We start from the raw sequence: 14239 nt of genomic DNA, 5'->3' as shown, positions 1-14239 counted from the left end.
AATTTGGACATGGACATTAGTGGATTTCAAGAACACGTCACATAAAAACAACACAAAGACCCACAGTAGGCTAGTTAGCTTTTCACTGACCGTGTCAGATATGGAATAGCAGCTAGTGCTATTGTTCAATATTTGTTAGCATAACCATAAATTATTGATAATCTTTCTCGAATTTACAACATCATTTAGATTTCAATGTTTCTCCAGCCTGGGAATTTGTCTTTTACTACTCCAATCCTCCTCTTCTCTCCTCTACTACTACTACTACTACTACTACAAAAACCTGGGAATGATGGAGTGAGTGATGGAGGGATCAAGGGATGCAAAGGACACAGAGCTCAGCGGTCACAGAGGGCAGACGGTCATCATTGCATGACAAACTGGGCAGAACTTCAAATGGACAGACAGATGGGGCATGAGGGCTTATAGTACCAATTAGCAAAAGTGAACCCGCTCTCCTGAACTGTCTGAACACACAGACCTGAGAGCTCACTGCACATCTGTCAGACTGGCACTCTGCAGATTGGATACAGCTGTTGCAAAGGCCATGGGTTCTGCCAGAAGCGGTGCCAATATGCTAAATGGTTAAGTGCTACTTTTTTCCGAATAGGCCTTTAAATTAGTTGGGTTTTTTGTGGGCAGGGAGTATGTGTGAGAGAGAGAGAGAGAGAGAGAGAGAGAGAGAGAGACCGATGGAGACAGAGAGATAAAAACAGAGAAAGATGGAGACAGAGAGGCAGAGCAGGCAGTGCAGTGTTGACCTAAAGGTCAAGAAGCGAGCTTGTGACCCGAAGGTCGTCGGTTCAATCCTCCGGACCGGCAGGATAAATCTGGGTAGGGAAAGTGAAAAAGCAGTGCTTGCCCCTCCCTCATTACCACCACTGAGGTGCCCTTGAGCAAGGCCCTTAACCCCAACCGCTCCAGTGGAGCTGATGATCAGTGACCACAGATCTGACTGTGGTTGTACTGGTCAGCTTCCAGGTGTGAATGTGTGTGTGAATGTGATTAGGGCGAGAGCATTGCTCTCAGTGTAAAGACAGGATCCCCATTAGTGTATAGCGAGGTTGAGAGTGTCAGAGACAGAGACAGAAATCAAACGGCTGTGCTCGCGTTTGCCTTTGCCTTGATCCATCTGCACTGAACTGCGGTTTTAACTTTTGAAGGGAACGTGATCCTTCTGAGAAGTCATGTGACGAATGTTTCCTGTGATGTCGGCCCCCTGGCCATGCGGGGGTTAACACAGCTTATCAAAGTCATCTAGTCTTTTCCTGATCTTTTTTTCTCTTATGCAATACTGACAGCAATATGCTACAGTATTTGCTTCTCATTTTAAGAAGATAAAAAAGCAGTCTCTCTCCCCACCTTCTTTTCAGCTGTGGCTAACAGACGTGGTTTTGGTTGGGCCTATGGAGAGACTCAGGTTCCTGAGGACCAACTCACTTAAGAAATGTTCAACTATTTGGGACCTGTTTCTGGCCTACTTGGACAAAGTTAGGGGCGACGGGTAATGCGCCCAGCTGATTTCCCATGGGCCCTTTGCACGGGAATCTATGCACATCTCTTACAAGCACATAAGCACCTTATGCGGCTGGTAGCACTATGTTGGAATGTTGGAATGCTGATGATATGTATGTTCTTTCTTTCTTCTCTTTTTCCGTGTCTCAGTTTTTTTGTTTTTCATGTTCTGAAAATTTGAAAAATAAAATAATGAAAAAAATAAGATAAAAAGGCAAGTGCGAATTCGCAATATATGCAAATGTATTAAATACAAGATGGCAGGAGCAGCCCATCCTATTCTGCCCATTCTGCCTCTCCCACCCTACATTTCGAAATCCCCCCCGCCCGTCACAATTGGCATGAACAATGGCATGAATGAACACAAACAGAAAATCTTCACACAAGACACACACACACACACACACACACACACACACACACACACACACACACACACACACACACACACACACACACACACTTGACCTCCATACCTAGCGTTAATTCCAGCCCTCTGTCCCTGCCATGCCACAGCCGCCCCCCTTTTTTAGCCATGAAAACAAACACACACCTACACAGACACACAGAGAGACAGACAGACAGACACGCAGACACACGCACGCACACGCACACGCACGCACACACACACACACACACACACACACACACAGAGATGGGCAGTATTTGAAATACTTGTATTTGAAATACGTATTTCAACTACTTTTTTGTATTTTGTAATTTGTATTTGGCTGGGCAGAGAAAAATGAGATGTAATTTGTATCAAGATACTTTCAGATCTTGTATTTTGTGTATTTCAAATACATAAAATACATTTTTCTTTTTATTCTCAAATTGACACATGTAAACATTGACACAGGTTTAAACTAAAGATGGAGAAATTAGTTGTACTAAAAACAACGAAGTGAACTAAACTGAAACCTGATATGAATAAACAGAGAAATTACTTGTACTAAAAAACAACTAACTGGACTGAACTGAAACCTGATTTGAATAGGAGAAATTAGTTGTACTAAAAACAACTAAGTGAACTAAACTGAACTGAAACCTGATATGAAAAGATGGAGAAATAAGGTGTATTGAAAAACAACTAACTGAACTGAAACCTGATGTGAAAAGATGGAGAAATTAGTTGTACTGTACTAAAAACAACTAAGTGAACTAAACTGAAACCTGATATGAATAGATGGAGAAATAAGTTGAAAAAACAACTAACTGAACTAAACTGAAACCTGATATGATTCAGAATAGATAGAGAAATAAGTTGTACTGAAAAACAACTAACTGAACTAAACTGAAAGCTGATATGATTCAGAATAGATTGAGAAAGAAGTTGTATTGAAAAACTAACTAACTGAACTAAACTGAAACCTGATGTGAATAGCTGAAGAAATAAGTTGTACTGGAAAAAAACAACTAACTGAACTATACTAAAACCTGATATGAATAGATTGAGAAATAAGTTGTATTGAAAAACTAACTAACTGAACTAAACTGAAACCTGATTTGAATAGGAGAAATTAGTTGTACTGAAAAACAACTAACTGTCATAAACCTGATTTGAATAGATGGAGAAATTAGTTATACTGAAAAACTATAACTGAACACCAAAGTACCCTAATGAAAATCAAAAATGTCTTTCTGTTGCTACAAGGATGTCTGAGCTTCACTGTGCATAATGATGGCTGTGCAGATTTTGACACTAGAATGGTGTTACCACTGCTGATAGTGGAAAGTTGTATTCAGTGAGTGATTGTTCTTTAGTAATTATGTTCTAGATAGCCAGGTTGTTTTGGATTTTGTTTATGAAGCAGAAGGAGGGGAAGTCATTTTAAGGATGTAAGGATTTGAACAAGAGTCCAATTTCATGGAAGGCCTTTTTTGTTTGAGATGCAGTTTCTCATCGTTCCTCTCACTGATTCACAATTTCACAACCTTAGACAGGATGTGCATCAGGGCATTCAATTCCTGAAATGTAACCTTTTCTAGTTGTATAAATATGTTTGCACGTTAAATAAATACTGTGATGACAAGTTACTGACATGGTGGTGAATGTGAAGTTGTTTAAAGGGGACCTACTATGCCTTTTACCTATTTCAGTTATTTATATATTGTGTTATGATGTCAGATATCTATGGCTAAACATAGTCAAAGTTCCAAAACTTGAGGTTAACATGCAGAAATGTTGCCTTTAAGTCAAAAGCCCTCACAGAAGGTGATTAACAGCTGAGCTGAAGGAGAAATTAGTTCTACTGAAAAACAACTAAAACTAAAATGGAAGAACTGCAGTGTGTTAGGGAGTACACATACTGTGACAGAGGACTAAAGAGAGGATTTACTGTCTAAGGAAACCAGAAAATTTCACTTTTGAATAGCTGAAATCAGAGAATTAGGACATTTTCCTTAAAGAAATGTCTCTAAATGATTAATAGATCATCAAAATAGGCAATTAATTTAATATTTGGCAATTCATCTATGAATTGACTAATCGTTGCAGCTCTTTATAAGTTTTTATAAAATGTATTTTCATGTATTTTCAAAATACAAAATACGTATTTGTATCTCAAATACATTTTCAGACAGGTATTTTGTATTTGTATTGTGATACATTTTTTGAGCAAGTATTTGTAATTTGTATCAAAATACTTTATGATGTATTTTCGCCCATCTCTGCACACACACACACACACACACACACACACACACACACACACACACACACACACACACACACACACACACACACACACACACTTGACCTTCATGCCAAATTTCAGCCTCTTAGGGCAAAAAAAACTGTGCCCGCTAAAGGGTGCTGAACTTTTTGTGGACGATACAATGTCAAAATGCATTTTCTTGAGGAGGAGCTGCTGTGTTCACTACAGAACGATTTGGGGGGAGGGGTCACTTTTGCACCGATAGTGATTGACATCTCAAGTGTCCAATCAAAAGCGCAACATTAAGAAACAGAACCCGGAAGTAGGTATTCCTCAAGTTCCAGTAAGTGCATAATGTTGTCGCCGGCAGAAAACTATTTCACAACATAGTTTTCTTCGAAATTACAAGGCATGCGAACGTATGATAAGGCCAAACATGCGTAACGTTATGTTGTGATGATGTTGTTGCCGTGTCTTTGAAAACAGTCTGTTTAGTGCGTGCTAATGTTAGCTATAGCTAGCTCTGCTGTCAGACAGGCACATGGGACAAGTTCAGCTGCTTGCAATGCTAAAGTTGTCAGCAGTCGTCAGTGTGTCAGTCATTCCTGGGTCAGATAGTTCCTATTTCACTAGCTTGACATTTAGCTATAATCAAGCTCTCCCCCCACAATTTTTTTTTGTATTAATTTAATGCAGCAGTATAACAGACGCTAGTTTCAGAGTTGCACATACAGTTACACATAGAGTTAAAATTAAGGGTTTTTCCTGCCAGTGACCAGACTGGAGTGGCTGGAGGGTTTACAGGAGGTCCAGTGTGTCACTGATGAGTTGCCTTCATTTTGATGGCTTGGTTATTTACCTGTAGTTGTGTCTGGGTAGTGATGATTTGATGAGCCTTGTGAGATAGGTTTGGCTCACATAAGTAAGGACGACCTACCAGGCTCCAGTCTACCCACAGGCAGGTCATGCTGATGTTGGAACAGAATTTGAAACTCACACGTATCTCCTCTATCACATAACAATGGCTTCTGGAGGGACTTTGACAATTATGATGATACAGCACACTCTTCCTAATCAATTCATTAAAGTGCACATTGTTTTGTCTGCACAGGTCCTCACCAATGTTGACTGGATGTAAAAACCTTTCTTGGGGATTTGTGTCACTGACCCGTAGAATTTGTACCAGAAGGAACTTGATTTCACAGACTTCCCCCTGCTCCTCTTACCCTTCACATTCTCTCGCTCGCAGCTTCTTTACGACTAAACACACCTCCGTCCCTCTGCATCCTCCTGTTCACCTGTCTTCCCCTCGCTGCCTCTCTCACTCCGCTCATCATACCGGCCCAATGGACCTAAAAGACGTCCTCCAGATTCTGGAGCAGCTTGCTCCTCTGTCACTGGCCGAGTCGTGGGACAACGTTGGCCTGTTGGTGGAACCAAGCAAAGCGCGGGCTATTACAACCATCCTGCTAACCAATGACCTCACCGAAGCTGTCATGGAGGAAGCAGAAGCCAGGAGCTGTGACCTCATTATCTCGTATCACCCGCCGTTGTTTCGGCCAATCAAGCGCTTGGTTCAAAAGGACTGGAAGCAGCGATTGGCCATCCGGGCTGTGGAGGCTGGGATAGCGGTCTTCTCCCCTCACACTTCATGGGACAGTGTTAAAGGGGGAGTGAACGACTGGCTGGTGGGGGGACTTGGTAAGACGTCGACCTCAACCTGAATGAATAATGCGTCACGCATACCTACACTATTTGCATATTTAATGAACCTATAGGCTAATCTGTTGTGACATTTGACACATCTCACTGGTCAAGTATTTTGACCAGTGCCTTCCAGCTGCCTCTCTGAATCTTTGTTCCATCTCTGGTGTCTGTCTCTTTCCCTCAGGTAGCGGCCAGGTGTCTGTGCTGAGTCAGGCCCGGGCCAGCGCCTCCCATAGCCACAAACTGGAATTCACCGTCAGAAGCGAAGAAGAACTGAAAGCTATTATAGCGGAACTGAAGGCTTCTGACAGTGGAGCCCCACTGAAACATTCAGTCAGGTTTGTGTGTGTGTGTGTGTGTGTGTGTGTGTGTGTGTGTATGCATGCATAAATTCATGCATTCAAGTGTGTTTGCATAATGGAGTTGCATTTACTTGATTGATTTTAATCTTTAAGCGTATGCACTGGTGAATAATGGTTAATTTCATCTATTTGACACTAGTTCAGACAACAGTGGGTTCCACGTCAGCTTAACCTGCAGTGACTCAGCACTGACTCCCAGTGTTCAGACTCTGCTACGACACATCTCTCCCAGCCAGTCCCTCAGCATACTGCAATTACAGAAGGTACAGTATCAACATATCACTGCTGCCAGATGAACACTTTATTTCCAAAAAAAAGTCAGCTCAGGAAATTAATGAAAGGACTCAATTGCCTTTCATTGGGTTTCAAGTATGGCAAGGAACCTACAGTGAAAATGTTTGGTTTAACAATTCGAAGACCAAAAAGGTCCTTTTTATCAGTGTGTATATTCATCTTATGTTCCAACACAGGGGTCAAGCCAGTTACTTCCTATTGTGTTTACACTTCCTGTGACAGTACAGTACTAGTGAGCAGGTAAAACAGACGCTGTTTGAACAGGAAGTCATAACACAACTGGGTCAAGTGGGCGGGGCTACATAAGGTGAATAGACCTTATTCGCTAACCCTGGACGGTGCCATATTGTTGACATACCGTCCTGCACGCACAGCGCTACTAGTAGCAGCCTTATTGTCGTTTCTGTTCCATTACAAAATAGCGATGGTGATGACAGCAATAAAAACCCCAGAGTTGTTGTTTGTATGCTGCCGTTAATGCCTGTAATAATAAACAAAAGAAAAAACGAGGTGAACAGACTTTGCTGTGAGGAGCTGTCAGAAAGTATCACCTGTCTCTCCTAACTATCCACACATCTCCTGTGTGCTGACGTATCCTCAGTCTCGCTCCCTTCACATCTGTGGACGGTAGAGATAGAAACAAACCACGGGGACTTTATTGCTGTCATTACTACAGCCATGTATAATGCAGGTCACCATCCGAACACAACAGGAACGATACAGGTAACGCGGCGGCTAGCTTCCTATAAACGCTGCTCCTACATAGGCTGTCACTTGAGAGCTGCAGTGCTATGTCGACAACATGGTGGCGGTGGGCGTGCCCGTACGTGAGTTACGTCAATCGAATAAGGTCTATTGATCCGCTTTGTAAAAACCTTAATGTGTACTGGATGTAAGGCATTGAAGTTTACTAATGGTTTCATATACTTTTTTATGCATATAAGTTGGAGTTGGTTTGCTCTCTGTCCACCTATCCCTCCCTGCAGCCCCCTCTCCCAGGTCATGGCCAAGGGCGACTCAGCATGTTGGACCAGCCAATAACTGTGGCCACAGCCATCCAGAAGATGAAGTCCCACCTCGGTTTGAATCACCTCCGCTTGGCTCTGGGTGCCGGGCAGACATTAGGTGAGGAAGAGGACACACACGCTTCACAAGTAAAAAATAATAATCATTTTAAAATCCAATTTAAAATGCACTGATAACCAATCAAATGAAGGAGTCGTTTTGTGCCATTTTGGATGATCTGGATCATCAAATCTGGATACTCTAAGCATAAGGAATAATTCTAAGCATAATGGAACATTGAGAAGACTTATTCAACAGATTTAACACAAAAGTGATGATTGGAACTGTGCAACTACAGTAAAAACCTGTAAGTATTGAATGATTGATTTAACCTGTCGAAATCAAGCCTTTCAGATGGGATGCAAGTGGGCATTAGCCTATCAGTGTCCTGAGATGGAATTGTGTGTGTCAGTCAGTCAGTCACTCTAGTCTATTGACATTTTACAGAGTCGACTGTGTGCAGTGCAGCTGTGTGTGCTGGCTCTGGGGCTTCGGTGTTGAACGGAGTCAGAGCGAACCTCTACATCACAGGTAGGGAGGTATTTTGACAGATGCCACGCAAAAAGTCAGTAGATGACTGGGGAAAAAGTCAGTTGATGACTGGGGAAAAAGTCAGTTGATGACTGGGGAAAAAGTCAGTTGATGACGGAAGAATTGTGCACTCTACAAATACAATGCAGGGTGTTTGGGGTCAGACAGAGGGTACTGATGTTATTTTATCATGCTGTGATAGAGAGCATTTTACACTATGGAATTTCTGTTTGGTTTGGCAACTCATCAGTTAAGTTAAAATCACAAATTAACAGACTGGTTCACAGTGTTGCCAATGCCAACTCTTTTCCAAACTTTTTCTTGGCTGCTCAGAAAGTCACTAAATGACGTCACATGCTAATTTGCATATCAAATTATGCTCAGAAAAAGCACACCTCGGCGTAGCCGTTGTAATCATTGACTGTATGGTTGTAATATTAAGTGCTGACTCCACCCGCCTGGGCCAGATTCAGCATACGCCGTTAGAAATTACAATTAAACCCTATCCTGCTGCTCTCAGCGGAGGAGAGGGGCTGCACTGAAGCGCTGTGTGTATCAGACAGGCAGAGATGAGGAGAGAGAGAGAAAACACAGCAGCAGCCGCACCAATTTAAAGGCAAAATCCGTTCAATTCAACACATTTACATTGCTTCCCCTGGTCAGAAAAAGTCGCCAGATTTGTCGCTAGGCGCATTTTGGAAATTAAGTCGCTAGGGGGGTCTGAAAAGTTTTTATTTCTTTCTTTCTTTCTTTCTTTATTGAACAGGGACAAATGCATTGAACATGATTTCATATGACCTACAAAACAGATGTCATGCATACAGGTTTCTAGCCGAAGCTAATTTGCAACCCCTGTCCCTGGTTAGGCCTTTACTATTAAAACAAAAGTTCAAGAGAAAAGTTAAAACAGTACCAAAATGTTAAAAACGAACCATATAAAACAGAACAAAATAAAGACAACAGAACAAAATTAAGACAAAAAACAAAAAGCAAAAACACAAAACAGATAAGGACAGAAAACTAAAATAGTACAATACTATGTAAAAGTCAATGTTCACAGGCTTGTTTCAGTTTCAGCCATTGTTTTGCTTGTGTGTTAAAAACGGTGAGTTCTGTCAATGTTTTTATTTCAGGTGGTAATGTGTTCCATAATTTGGTAGCTAAATATAGCGACAAAGGCACTAAGTTGGCAACACTGCTGGTTCATACAGCAATGAAAGTGATGGGGCTGCGAGACCATCCCACCCTCCAAGTGCTTTTTGAGAAAACCGTAATCAAACAAGCTAGGAAAATTATTGCTGACCCCTCCCATGTCTTGTATTCAGAATACGAACTGCTCCCATCTGGCAGACGTTACAGAGTTCCAATTAACAAGAAAAGATACCTCAACAGATACAAAAACTCTTTTATCCCACTATCAGTTAGTCTCCTAAACTCGGGCCATAGAAGGTGTTGATTGTACTTGTAATTGAATGCACTTTAAACTGTATGTTTGCACATCTCTGCACTTGTGTGCTATGCACTACTGTTCTTTTGTTGTTCTTCTTTTGTTATGGCACGGTTGTACTGCCTGTATGTCCAAGACAAATTTCCCTTGGGATAAATATAATAATCTTGAATCATGAATACTGATTGAAATTTCTGGCATTGCTCACATGATTATTATCATATCCGTTTATTCAGGTGAGATGTCCCACCACGAAGTGCTGGACGCTGTGGCCCAAGGAACCAGCATCATCCTCAGTGACCATAGCAACAGTGAGCGGGGCTTCCTGGCTGTCTTCAGGGAGAGGCTGGCCGTGCGTCTGCCTGACTCGCTGACTGTGGCACTGTCGAAGGCTGACAGGGACCCGTTGGAGGTGGTCTAACTGACACACTAGTTACCCCAGAGAGATTAACCCGTGTTTGGGAAAATATAACGTTAACTGTCTACGTAGGATGAAGTAAAAGTATCGGTTGCTTTGTGTAATGGAGAGAGATAAAGTGAAGTGTGTGAAATGATCCAAATGATCTTTTTTTTAATGCATCTGCCAGTGACAGTTGTGGCCGGATGCATTCTCTGTCCGTCTGTCCCATTCTCATGAATGTGATATCTCAGGAATGCCTTAGGAATTTCTTCAAATTTGGCACAAACGTCCACATGGACTCAAGGATGAATTGATTAGATTTTGGTGGTCAAAGGGCAAGGTCACTGTGACCTCCCAAATAGGGATGCAGCGGTATGAGTTTTTGTCGGTATGATAACCTTGGACAAAAATACCACGGTTTCACAGTATCACGGACCATTTGTGTTTTTACAATAGCCGAAATATTCCCATACAGCCGACGTGGTCTTTTTAGATGGGGGAAAGGGTCCTTGCGTTCTCCTGCTTCAGCCATTATCATACACGGTTGTAAACACAGTCAGGGACAGCTCCTCTCTACTGTGCTCTAGTCTAGGTAGGCATGCAGCCAGGGGGAGGGGCCGCGTAAGCTGCACTCTGCAAGCGACCTGGGCACTTTGTTTTGGGGAAACAGCTGATACTGTGGGGAAGGTATGACGGCAAATCTTAGTGGTTTTGATACCGTGACTTTTTCAAACCGCGGTATACCTTCAAACGGTATACCGTTGCATCCCTACTCCCAAAATACATTTTTGGTCATAACTCAAGAATTAATAACGCTAATAGTCTTATGTCTAATAGGATAAAATGATGAAGTGATGGCATTTTATATCCAAAAGTTCAAAGGTCAACTTCACTGTGACGACATAATGTATTGCTTACCACTGTAGCTGAGAAAACGATTTAAAAAAACAGTGCAAGTGCTGTCACTTACTTTTGCAGACACAAGTTGACATAATAACCACATTAATTATATTGATTTGGACCCTAAGCTACTTGTGTGACTCCACCCTCTTCACCCCTGGATGACAACCAGGATGGGGACCTCCTGTTCCTCTGGTAGTCAACCACAAACTCATTGGTTTTTCTGATATAGAGCTTCAGGTGATTGTCGTTGCACTGTGTGACGAAGCTCCCTATGTGTCCTCTGTACGCTCCTCTGTCGCTAAGTGAAGACAGCATGTTCTCACTGGGAATTATTCACTGGAATCATACATGTCAATATAGTGATAACTTCCACTTTGCAAAAAACATTTTATACTTTTTTATGAAATACCTTCAAAGTCTTCATTAGTCCTGGGCTTTCTGTTCCAGCTGGCTCCAGGTAAAAAAAATCAACTACTTCCTGTGCTGGCTGTTGATGTTATGTAATGGTGTCTAGTAATTGTCCAACAGTATTAATTGAAATATCAAGTCTTGCACCATGCTATAATGAAAATTGCTTCTTTGGTACACCGTGTGTTCATGATGGATTCTCAGCAGTTAACAAAAAGGCCCAGATTGATCAGAAAATGGACTGAAGGTCTGTTGGATAAGACCAAATATCCCTTCACACATTAATGCACGGTGAGAGCCTAAGCTAAAGCATGTGATCTGTAATCTGAATGCATGTGGTTTATGCATGCAGTGGGTTTATTTATGGATAACACATAGTGTGTTTTAATACTCATCAGTCAGTGACATCATGTGTCGCCCCTCCCATGTTAGAAATGGAAAAATGGGCTGAACAAGCTGGAGAAAGGGCTTCAGGATCTGCAGCCTTTCTAGCTAAATGGGAATTTGTTTTCATTGTGCAGCAGGAATAAAAACCACAATCGCTCGCTTCTTCTGATTAATTAGGCGTGTTGCTTAATCATAAACAAATGCTCAAGAAAATCATATGTTCCTATCATGCAGGAACTATTCCATAACAAGCACATCTGAACCTACAATGTCAGCTTAAAGTGGAAGATTTCCATTGAATCTTTTACTTAAATTTAATGTAATTCTGAATGATGTTTCAATCACCAAGGAATAAAACGGGTGTTTTCCACGCCCTGACCTTTACACCTCTGCAATCCCAACTGAGTGGACTTCAAACCACTTCGCACATGCGTGAGGAAGAGAGGGGCTATGTTAATACTTAGAGCACTGTAAACACTCAACGCCAGCAGCACACAATACCTGCCCCCACTCTGGTAATGCAAAAAAAACAAACAAGAAACATCCTTTATCATCGGTCATAATGGTCTGGTGGCTGCAGTGCCTATGGCACACCTGTCAGTTCGTAAAAGCATTAAGAGATGTTGCACACACCCCACCACCCCTCTTACAGGGTCATCAAGGTAATGACCCCTCCCTCCTTTCCGCTGAGAGACCAGTGTGGCGTTCACACCTCCACTTCCCCTCTGCCTTTCATCCCTTGTTCCAGCCCCCCCACAAATGGGGAAGGAAAACAACAACTAGAACAACAATTTACTTCACTCCTCAAGTCACTCCAGCTGTCACTCTCTGTATCAGCAGGAATGTCCACTAGCAGGTAGATTTAGACCCTATTTGTCACAAACGCATTGTTTTGGCCTTCTCTCAACTGTGGACCTGAACAATAAAGAGGAGAAAATTTTCCAAGTACAGAACCGTGTTGTTTGAGTATCCTCAGGCAGATGATATTCATCATACTATATATATATATATATATATATATATATATATATATATATATATATATATATATAAGTCATCCACACAAAGATAAAGCCATGCAATATATCCTGCATGATCAATGCAAATGGTTAAACCTCTGTCTACGGCAACCCTCTGCAAAAGAGCCTCTGTGGTGTGTATTGACAATTAATATACTGTAATACAAATGAGTCAGTGGCAGTTATGCAAATTAGAAGTTAGACCAAATAAGTATTTTCAGATTCGATTCGATTGGGAGAAATGGACACGGCCAGGTTGTTGCCAAGTTCTTCCTTGATTGGATGTTCTTAAAAAAAGGAAGGTCATGACAGCAGATTTGAGAGGGTTACATCCCATTCCCAAATTCACATTAATGAACGACAAGGAATATAATTGTAACTATAAATACGTCAAACTTTGCTTTGAGACTTACAGATGCAGTTTGTGGGAAAGTAAATGAATTCTCAAAGTGTGTGGTAAACAGATGACCTTGTTTGATCAGAGATCTATTGAACATTGATTCACTTTTTAACATATTCTGTTGTCGTCTGGTTTGGCAGCAAAAAGTAGACCGGTGGTTACACTGACTACATTTTGCACTGATGAGTGACTTTATTTTCCTATATTGAGTTATTGACTTTCTCTGGTCTTATCAACTGATGTGAGTCTGTGTGGCATGAGCCTTGTGTTTTAACTACAAACCCTGTCCGTTAACCAAATTTAACTTTAAATATGAGATTAATTGACGTTTTAGTGTTAAATGTTCTGTGGAATGCTCGCCCAGCCTTAGCTAAAACACTCAACACACTCCCAATCCGACAGACACTGATGTTTATGTAGTGGCCAAATTGCAGCCATGGGCCAAAGTGTCTCCCTCTTCCACCTGCATTGGGAGACCTGGCTCCCTGCTGAGAGAGCCTGATAGGCAGACTGCTGAGAGGAAATCATCAAATAGCCACAGGGGAGCTGCCAGTAGGCCCATCAACCATGTTTGTAGGCAGTAGAAACACTCATTTCCTACAATTATTTTGTTAATGACATAAACAATGTTTACACCCACACATCCCTCTAGTCTAATGATTGAATAATATCGAAATTATAGATGCTGTGTATAACGATGCGGTTCTGTGAGCCTTTGTCCTGGTGTAAAATAACAAAAGTGGCCCTCTAATGCCCCACAATTCTTCACTTTGAAGAAAATGATGGTTTGCCAAACAGCCCTTGATATGGTTAATGTTGTTTGTGTTAGTTTGTCATGTAAGCAGGGGACAGAGGGGAGAGACAGGGAGGCAAATGATGAATTGGCTGTGTGAAAACGGGGGCCATTTGGCCTGATGTGTGAAGCCTACACACCTATATAACAGAGGGAGTCGCCAGGATGGGCATTTGGAGAGGAGTGCAGCAGAGAAATAGGGGAAAGAGAACAGAGATTTATCACTCCATTATAGATTCAGAGGAAGCAGAAAGACAGCCTGGATCTGAGATTGTTCATGGAAATAGAGAACAAGAAAAAGAGTTAAGAATTTGTTTGGAGGAGTAGAGGGACGAAGACAGAAAAGGAAGA

The 14239-nt window shown here is 41.7% G+C and overlaps 1 protein-coding gene across 2 annotated transcripts; it reads left to right on the top strand.

Moving 5' to 3' along the window:
- The first annotated feature begins 4482 nt into the window (after positions 1 to 4482).
- nif3l1 (NIF3 NGG1 interacting factor 3-like 1) lies at positions 4483 to 10099 on the top strand. Of its 2 annotated transcripts, none has more exons than XM_083636194.1 (7): positions 4483 to 4515; positions 5284 to 5873; positions 6064 to 6217; positions 6381 to 6504; positions 7522 to 7660; positions 8048 to 8131; positions 9815 to 10099. In XM_083636194.1, exons 2-7 carry the CDS (start codon positions 5294 to 5296, stop codon positions 9997 to 9999), a joined length of 1266 nt encoding a protein of 421 aa, XP_083492320.1. In that variant the 5' UTR covers positions 4483 to 4515; positions 5284 to 5293; the 3' UTR covers positions 10000 to 10099. The 2 variants fall into 2 exon arrangements, with proteins under 2 accessions (XP_083492320.1, XP_083492321.1); XM_083636195.1 differs by having other exon boundaries at positions 4488 to 4515; positions 5422 to 5873.
- Positions 10100 to 14239: the final 4140 nt, after the last annotated feature.

Source organism: Poromitra crassiceps (genome assembly GCF_964638095.1).
Source record: "Poromitra crassiceps genome assembly, chromosome: 4".
Taxonomy (NCBI): Eukaryota; Metazoa; Chordata; class Actinopteri; order Beryciformes; family Melamphaidae; genus Poromitra; species Poromitra crassiceps.
Note: the sequence above shows the minus strand (reverse complement) of the source record. Positions and strands in the feature narration are given on the sequence as shown.